The sequence below is a fragment of the Meleagris gallopavo genome, chromosome 26 (genome assembly GCF_000146605.3).
Source record: "Meleagris gallopavo isolate NT-WF06-2002-E0010 breed Aviagen turkey brand Nicholas breeding stock chromosome 26, Turkey_5.1, whole genome shotgun sequence".
NCBI classification, from domain to species: domain Eukaryota; kingdom Metazoa; phylum Chordata; class Aves; order Galliformes; family Phasianidae; genus Meleagris; species Meleagris gallopavo.
In genome coordinates this window covers 5,703,683-5,712,493 of record NC_015036.2, presented here as the reverse complement: position 1 = coordinate 5,712,493, position 8,811 = coordinate 5,703,683, and the positions used below count along the sequence as shown (strand labels likewise).

Sequence of the window (8,811 nt, the reverse complement as noted above, 5' to 3'; positions counted from 1 at the left end):
CTGCGGGAGCGCTGACACCGCGCCGTGCCGCCGCAGGTCTGATCACCAGCAGCCAGTCCGCCGCGTACGCCGTCAGCAAGTTCGTGAGCGGCGTGCTGTCCGACCGGCTGTCCGCACGCTGGCTGTTCGCCGCCGGGCTGCTGCTCGTCGGGATCGTCAACGTGCTGTTCTCGTGGAGCGGCTCCGTCGGCGCCTTCGCCGCGCTGTGGTTCCTGAACGGGCTGGCGCAGGGGCTGGGCTGGCCGCCGTGCGGGAAGGTGCTGCGGAAGGTGAGCGTTCGGGATCCAGAAGCGCTGTGGGAAACGGGGCGAGCGGCCGCGGCGTCCGGCTCCAAGCGGAGCAGCCGGGCTGAGAGGAGCCGTCGGAGCTGCTGTGAGCGCTGCGAGCCATCCGCGCCCTGGTTCTGAAGGCGTTCGCGAGCGGAGCTTGCAGCCGTTCTCGCGTCGCCGACAGCCGAATGGCTCCGAGCGCACCTTTTGGTGAGGAGCTGACGGTTAAGCCCGGTGCTTAATCACAGAATTGCTGGGGCTGGGAGGGATCTCTGGAGATCGCCAAGCCCACCCCCTGACCACCTGCCCAGGTGGGCTTCCAGACGGGTCTTCAATATCTCGGGAGTGGGAGACTCCCCCGGCTCTCTGGGCAGCCTGTTCCAGGGCTCCATCACCCTGACAGTAAAGTTCTTCCTTGTGTTAGCGTGGATCTTAATGCGGCGGTGAGTCCTAAAGATCCCCCCAGCTCTCCCCTTACTGCTCACAGCGCAGCGCCAGCAGACGTTTCCAGGAGGACGCTGCTCCTACCCAGTGAGTACACAGAACTGCATGCTCACAGATTTGCCTTTCCCATCCCATGGCTCAGTTTCATCGTCTGTAAATGGAAATAGTCCTGAGCTGGCTCACGGTACGAACACCTGTCAAGCTCCTGTGACTGACACTGGCATAACATTTGGAGCTTCCTACATGACCGGGGTCGAGAGGAGAGGCTTCCACTTCCTTTGGGCTTGTAGAGCTGTGCTCGGGTTGCCCAGAACGCTCAGACTGGACTTATATTGAGGTTTTTCAGGTACAACGTTGCATTCTTCTTTCACAGCCCTTACTCCATTTTTCTTGTTGTTGCACAGTGGTTTGAGCCTTCCCAGTTTGGGACTTGGTGGGCAATCCTGTCTACAAGCATGAACTTGGCTGGAGGCTTAGGCCCCATTGTCGCTGCTCTCGTGTCTCTGAACTACGATTGGCGCATGACTTTGTCCTTCTCTGGCTTCATCTGCGTGATTGTCTCTTTTGTTTGCCTTGTCCTGATTAAAAATGAGCCAGCGGATGTTGGGCTGCCCAACATTGACCAAGGAACCAAGAAAGGGAAGAAAGGTGAGCAATAGATTCAGCTGTAAGTGAGCAGTGAGTGAGATGCTGCTGTGCCTTCTGTGTGTTCTGGTACACGTGTGTCACCCTTAGTGGACAGAGCTCTCAGTCCTTCCTTCTTCCTGAAGCTGCTGTTCAGGAGGATACATTTAAAGGAATGCTTTCAGCAGCTTTATTCTGCTAAGTGCCAAGCTGTTGTATTTTACTTTAAAATCATACATACACATATATATGTGTGTGTGCTTTATTTTATATGTATGTATATGAAATAATATGACTTATAGCTGAAACACACACACATATATAAAAATCATACACCAAACCACATGCAGGTGGGGGCTGATATTTCTGAGGCTGTGGAATCGACATGCAGAGGGAGGGCCTGGCTACCACTGCAGTTCTGTTGCTCAGTCCACCAATCCATGTTGTTTCATCTCCCAGTCCGTATTATTTCCTCATACTGAGTACCACCCTGCTTTCACAGGACCTTGGTTTTTATGGATTATGAGCTGAGCCTTCCAAGGGGTAATGGAGAGGAAAAAGTGCAGCAGCAGGAAATGGCTCCTTAAGCTTTTCTCCCCTGTTGCAGAGCTCTCCCCTCTGCAGCTCTCCCCTCACCCCTCCACGGTTCTCCTGACCCCTGCCTTGTGGTGGACTCTGCTCAGTGTTTTTCTGTCCTAACTAGGACATCTGGTTAGTAAATGTTTGTTCAAAGCACTGAGTGTGATGCTTCTCTGAAAGCAGAAGAGGTAGAGGAGAATTGCAACATAGGTTTGCTGCCGAATTTTAAAGACTAGTGGAAACTCATCCATCACCTGCACTGTCCTGTGATGCTTGTGTTGCTGGACTGCCTTTCTTAGTGTAAGAAAGCAGTGTTGCTTCCCCGGGGTGTTTTTTGGGGAGAATATGTCTGCAGGGTGTGACTGATGCAAAGACCAAGGTACAACCTGAAAGCCAGCATCTCTGGATGAATATCTTCCCTGTGAGGGTGTCCTTATCAGAAATCCTCCTCTGACAGCTTTTCGTGCTGCCCCTGAGTTGCTGTGGTTCTGTGGCAGTGCTCAAGCAGGAGTAAGGCTGATCCTGATCTTTCTTACAGGTTCCCCCAGTGACAACAGCACTTTGGCAGAGCTGCTCCTCTCGCCATACCTTTGGGTGCTCTCTACAGGCTACCTGGTGGTGTTTGGTGTCAAAACCTGCTGTACTGACTGGGGACAGCTCTTCCTGATCCAGGAGAGGGGACAATCCATGCTTGTGGGTAAGAGGCAAAGCTGCACTTTTAGATGTTGTGGCTGTAGTTTGAGAGGTGTTCAGAGAGCTCAGCTGGGAACAGCAAGAGAACCCAGACGCACCTGGCTGCTTTGATGCACACAGGTATTGAGATAAGTTGCTGATACAGTTACTGCTTGTGCTGAGTGCCTCGGTGCTGTCCTGTGCCCTCCTGGCAGACTGTGATGTTCCTGCACAGCTGGAGGATCTCATCCAGCAGTGCTGCTTGAAGCTCACAGTAAGCTGGCAGCACTGAGCTTGGTCTAAAGCACATCAACCACAGCTGATGGACTGTTGTTTCCTTGGCTCTGTTCTAGGTAGTTCCTACATGAGTGCCTTGGAGATCGGGGGCCTGGTGGGAAGCATTGCTGCTGGATACCTTTCTGACAGAGCAGTAGCAAAAGTAAGTATACAGGTTGCATGCTAGCTGTGTGCTAGCATGGCTTCAATGTGAGCTGCTTCTGAACTTTTTTTGGCTTCTTTGGGGAGTGCTTAAAGGTATATTTTTTTTCCTCCTGTAATACCTGCATCGGTGCACACAGACCTACGCTTTTCTTGTGCACACATTTATGTTATTCTGGAGATTCAGGATGTCTAGAATGCATAGGCAGAGCATAGCTGCTTTGTGCTAGAAAATATTCAGTTTCACATCATCTTCTGCCTTCCCAAGCTCTTCTGGATGTAGCTGTGTCTAAGTGACCCTGCTTTGAAATGCGACTTCTAAAAACCAGACCATTCCTGGTTTAACCCCTCTCTTTCCCTTCACGCAGACATAGTTTGAAGGCATGCAGCCCATCTCAACAGCATAACAGAGGTGTTAAATGGGTGCAGTCAGGTTGGCATTGCCTCTGCAGGACACAGCTGCAAGAAGTAGACCCGTTCCCAGTTCTGCTTTGTGCTTTCTGAATTTCCATGTTAAAAGAGATGCAATGTGGTTGTTGATAGTTTTGTGGTTTTTTTTTTTCCAACCTGAAGAAACTAAAACCCAGCTCACTGGGTTCTTCTTCAAACGAAGCCAGAAGTCTTGCTAAAAGATGTGCTTCTGATGCACCACTCGTGTTTCTGACAGGGCTGTGAGGATGGCATTCGTGACTGTGAATATAAACTGGCAGGAATCCTTGCAGGCTCTCACCCTTGTTTTTCCTGGCTGTGTCACAGGTCGGTCTGTCGAACTACGGGAACCCTCGGCACGCGCTGCTCCTTTCCATGATGGCAGGGATGTGTGTCTCCATGTTCCTTTTCCGAGTAACAGTCACAGGCAACTCTCCCAAGGTAATCCATGCCCAAGCAGTTGGGCACCAGTTATGTGCAGGGTGTAGGTGTGGGAGGGGTGCCTTCGTGGCTTGAGGGGAACCACGCAAATGCAGTGGGGTGGCAGGGTTAGGTGGTGTGTGTTTGAAGGCTGATCAAGTGAAAATGTTTCCAGTGGTGGCGATGGATGAGAGGTGTAAACCAAGAGAAAAGATAAAAATTCGTTATGGTGGAGAGTAACTTTAAGCAGTTCTTGTCAATGTAATGTCATTATGTTATGCTATGAGAAGAACTGCCCATGCAGAGAAATGTAGGGCACTTCTGCTGACATTTGATCAGCAAGGAGTTTGGTGCAGCTTTGAAGCTTCAGTGTGAAAACTGACTGTAGTCCTAGATGCAGGATCTGCCTAGCAATGACAAATGTGTTGATGTTTTGCAATAGGTGTCTGTCAGGTTCAGTGATTTTCAGCATTAAAACTAGCTGGCAGTTTTTTCTAAGCATAGATCTGACTTGAATCTGACACTGATTGCTAAATAACTGAAATGCATTTTCTCCATCTTACTCTTTTCTTCTTCAGGAAAATCACTTCTGGACTGTAGCCTTCCAACCTCTAGCTGATCTTACAGGCCTAAAAGAACACGAGGTTTCTGCCTTGCATTTCTTTCTCCCTCTGCCTGTTTCTGCTTTCACTGATCTGCTTTTTTCCAATCCTGCAAGGTTGGTTAGCACTACAGACCTTAGAACCAGGGCATTGAGAAGATTACTGTAAGTTTTGTAAAAGAAATCTTTTCTTATAACCATTTGATAACACTAACTGACTGTAAAAAGTCTGAATTCAAAACTCTCAAGTTTCATATAAGAAGTTCTGAGGATATTTGCTCATTGGGTGAAATTTAGTTACTTAAGGGGGTTTGAATGTGCTCAGAAGGAATGATCCTTCTCCTGCAGGTGCTTTTCTGTGTAACTTTGGCAAGTTCTTTCCTAACTCTGTTTCTATTCCCCACCTGGAAAATACGATGTACTTATTCCCTCCTGAGCATCTTGAAACAGTGTTTATTGTTCATAAAGCATGCTGCAGTCTGGAGACTGGACAGTTACTTACTCCTTGTTGTCTTTCCATAAGCGATTAGAAAGAACTACCTGGTTCGGAATTTTTCAGAGTGTATGCTAACACCGAACTGAAAATGTTGAGCTTTTGTTGTTGTGTTGTTTCTGTTTAGTGACAGCAAGGTTGTTGGATAGTCTTTATCACTATCTGATCCATTGCTTGCATCTGAACTGAGAATGGCTTTTTTAGTCAGGTGTCCCCGGAATCATTTTTAGAGATGATCTGAGTTGCAGCTCTCTGTCATTTCACAGACCCGTTGCCCAAGCCCATCTGTGTTCTGGTTCTTCCTTACAGAATGGGGCATGTCGTGTGCACACAGCTTAGGGGCTGATCTGCAGGACAGTGGGAAGCTCGCCCTTGCTAACTGGTGTGTTGGAGATGCAGCTGGGTTGTGTGTCTCAGGCTTGAGCTCTTCTGTCTGCAGATTAAGGAATCAATGTCAGCCAGAAAATGTCAAAGCCTCTTCCTCGTACTGTGCACCTATGTAGCTGCTGACTTGGCAGTGGCAAAACACAAAGATCTTGTTTGTTTTGACAGCTGTGGATCCTGACTTTGGGAGCTGTGTTTGGGTTTTCCTCGTACGGGCCCATCGCCCTGTTTGGGGTTATAGCCAACGAAAGTGCCCCTGCCAACCTCTGTGGCACCTCCCATGCTATTGTGGCTCTGATGGCCAATGGTGAGTAATGTCCAATTTCCCCCTTCCCAGAAATTGACCGCCACTCGTGTTATTGGGGAGGTACGGCATGACCCCTCAGTGCCAAGTTAATGATCACAGGAAGGCATCTAACAAGCAGACATATGAGCTGGGAGTCCCAGAGACATTTTCTGGCATATGTGACAGGTTTTTGTCGTGCTTTAAGCTCAAACAACACCTAAAACAAAAAGTTAAAAAGCAGTATCACCAAGTGAAAGTGAGAAGTTCAAGTGTTGCTAGCTTTCTGTTTGTTTTCTTTACAGTTGGGGGATTTCTGGCTGGCCTGCCCTTCAGTACCATTGCCAAGCACTACAGCTGGGCCACAGCCTTCTGGGTGGCTGAAATCACCTGTGCTGTTAGCACTGTGGCTTTCTTCTTACTGAGGAACATCCGCACCAAGATGGGGCGGATTCCCAGAAAAGCTGACTGAGGATAAACTGCTTGATGAAAAGGATGCTCCTGCACTGACACGAATGAATGATACTTGTTTTTTATTTAACTGGCCTAAGAGTGAGTTTACCTGTTGCTGCAACCTAGATAAAAATCTCAATTTCTCATTCATTTTCATGTGCCTGAAGACACAAGGTTCCTGCTACTGATGGCTTTTTCCCTTGAGATGTGATAATTCAGCTAGTTTACACGTGCAGTGATTTTGCTGTACCTCCTTTTTACAGCACTATTGGTAAAGCAAGCAGGTCTCACAGCCTGAGGTACTAAGCTAAAAGTGCTGTAAAATAACTGGCTTCAGGTGCTGTCACATTTCATTTTGTCCTTCTTGTTGTTCTCAGCCACTACCTGTCATTTTAGCCTCGTTGTTAGGAGCACTGACTTGCACCTTTGCTGCGTTCATTCATCTCTTGTAGCTGCTGTAAATGCAGCTGTCTTAATTGACTTAGGCCAGAGCTCCCTGCTATCTCTGCCCTTGAACTGTGACAGAACAGTGAATAATGATTATTACAGTACAGCTCCACAACTGATTTGAGAGCGGTGTTGCTTTAGCTTTACCTTGGATTGGTTTTTATAAAGTAGCGTTATGTTCTGGCCAAGTGGAACACTGATGTAGTGCTGTGATGTGGCTCTCCACAGCCACTTAGAAATAGGCAGGTTTCCAAGAAAACTCTCAGTACTTCAGGGAAAAGCATTTAGAGAAGCTCCTTCTGTTAACTGATTGTGCCCAGTGTGATTCCTGTTTACGATGTTAATGATTTGCAAGGTAGGCAGCTGCTGCCAGCACAGCTTGCAGTGCACACTGCAGAGCAGCTAGGATAACAGAGCAGCAGGTATTGCACCAGCAGTTGCCATGGGCACACATCTTCTGCAGCTAGGTTTTACGTAAGCTGGTATTTCTAGCATTGGGTTGTGTTTTGTCATTAAAAGATGCATAATATGGAATGTTTTCAGCTCCAAACTGCATTTTTTTACAGTTCTGAAAACCTGAGTGAGGCTACCGCTGGCAGTGGGCAGCACTGATCACTCTAACCCAACGCTCTTGGCAATAACTAGACTCAGGTTTTTGGTCATAATTTTGTTGAATAACCTCACCCTTTCCCCAGAGGGATTTATTGCTTTTGGATCCTGGAAGAGGAGAGTTCAACTCATGAAGAATCACAGGTACTTAACTGCTTGGTTGCAAGAGCAGATGGTCAGCCTTAATTAAAATAATGGAAGTAAACGACATTTTGTACTTAATTATATCTTGTACTATCTGTGAAATAAAAATGGAGCAGTGTCTTTAGGGTTCTGGTTGTCTTGAGGAGAATGGTAAAAGCAGAACTGTCCAAAACCCCTTATCCTCGTGAGGTGGTACTGGTGTAGACTTTTCCAACAGAAAACAAGAGGCCATCCACCTCTCTAAGGAACGTTTATTATTTCTACACAGAAACCCTTTGTAAAATTATAAATTAGAGCTATACAGAAAAAATTCAAATATACAGTCGTGAAAGGAAACAATTGTAGTAGAGCTATGCTGCGTCTTCCACTGTTCACTCACAGGTCTAGGAGCTGCAAAACCAGAAAAAGTTTCTGTGGCCCAGAAGTAAAGAGCAGCAATAAATCTGTTTAAGGTCAATTTTACATGAGAGGAGCAAAACACAGTATCCTGGGAGATAGGAAACGTTTTCAGATTATGAGGTCTCTGCTGTGGTGAAGAGAGCTCTGAGACACAGCTGCCAGGGAAGAAAAAGGCCCTGCTCTTCATGGAGAGGAGACCATGCAACAGGCAACTCATTTTCTATGATCCAGGTCCAAATGGTCCAGCTTTCTCAGCCACCTCCAAAGCAAGCTTCAAGTTCTGATCAAACAATTCACATCTAAAATTGAGAAAATCAGAAGAGGATGGATGGCTTTACTTATAGAAAGGCTAAGGCAGACAGCACCTCTACAACGCCTGGCTGTGCATCCTTCAAGGAGAGATCCTGTAACTTAAGAGACAGCAATCTGACTGCTGACAACCTTGGACTGACTGTCTGCTAAGAAGAAAGCTTCTCACGTAGGCTTTGACACTATGGTAGGACTGCAGGGATCATACCAAGGAGACGCAACTCCCATTTCTTTAGTAGTGCAGCACTGGAAGAAGCACTGCCTCTGCCATGTAGAATCAGAAACGTTATGAGTTGGAAGGGACTTTTAAAGGTCACGTGGTCCAACTCCCCTGCATACCTGCAGCAGTCACTGTTTTCCCTCTTCTGTCATCTCCGTATCTGCTTTGTGACTTCAGGGCTGCACCAGCACTTGCTACTGCACAGTCACAAAGCAAAGCAAGGCTGAGGCTGATTTACTAGCAGTAGGCTTCTCCCTTACCTGATGGGCATCTCCAGGGAGTAGAAAGGATTCTTCAGAGCAAAGTCAGAGTAAATCTCATAGATCTTGCGGAGTAGAGCATCTATCCCTGCCTGCCTGGGGTCAGCAAGCACCACAAATTTAATCCCTGGAACCACAAAGAGGAGCATGAGGAGGGCCGAGCCCCGGGTAGCCCTGCAGAGCAGAGCAGGCCGGGCAATACCTGTCAGCGTCTGGAAGCAGTGCAGCTTGAAGGTGTCGGTCTCCAGCATCTCGATACCTGAGCTGCCCACCTCTGGGGAGAGCTGCGAGCCAATAGCGAACAGCCTGCAAGGAAACGGCCTTGAGGCCGCGG

General features: G+C 47.8%; 2 protein-coding genes across 2 annotated transcripts in view; one reads left to right on the top strand and one right to left on the bottom strand.

The window, feature by feature from the left end:
* Window positions 1-5: 5 nt before the first annotated feature.
* On the top strand, window positions 6-7,413 carry SLC37A4 (solute carrier family 37 member 4; the record flags this gene model as incomplete). Its single annotated transcript, XM_019622914.2, has 8 exons — window positions 6-269; window positions 1,118-1,361; window positions 2,455-2,613; window positions 2,942-3,027; window positions 3,783-3,896; window positions 4,454-4,519; window positions 5,522-5,660; window positions 5,942-7,413. Coding segments are annotated over 8 exons (1,239 nt in total), but the record flags the coding sequence as incomplete, so codon positions are not given.
* A 109-nt stretch (window positions 7,414-7,522) lies between these two features.
* The window catches only part of TRAPPC4 (trafficking protein particle complex 4), a 1,553-nt gene continuing 264 nt past the window's right edge, over window positions 7,523-8,811 (bottom strand). The window contains exons 2-4 of the mRNA XM_019622902.2: window positions 8,680-8,798; window positions 8,478-8,604; window positions 7,523-7,987 (exon numbers count right to left, since the gene is read on the bottom strand). Coding sequence (XP_019478447.1) covers window positions 7,909-7,987; window positions 8,478-8,604; window positions 8,680-8,798 — 325 coding nt within the window. The 3' untranslated portion in view covers window positions 7,523-7,908. The remainder of the gene's footprint in view (window positions 7,988-8,477; window positions 8,605-8,679; window positions 8,799-8,811) is intronic.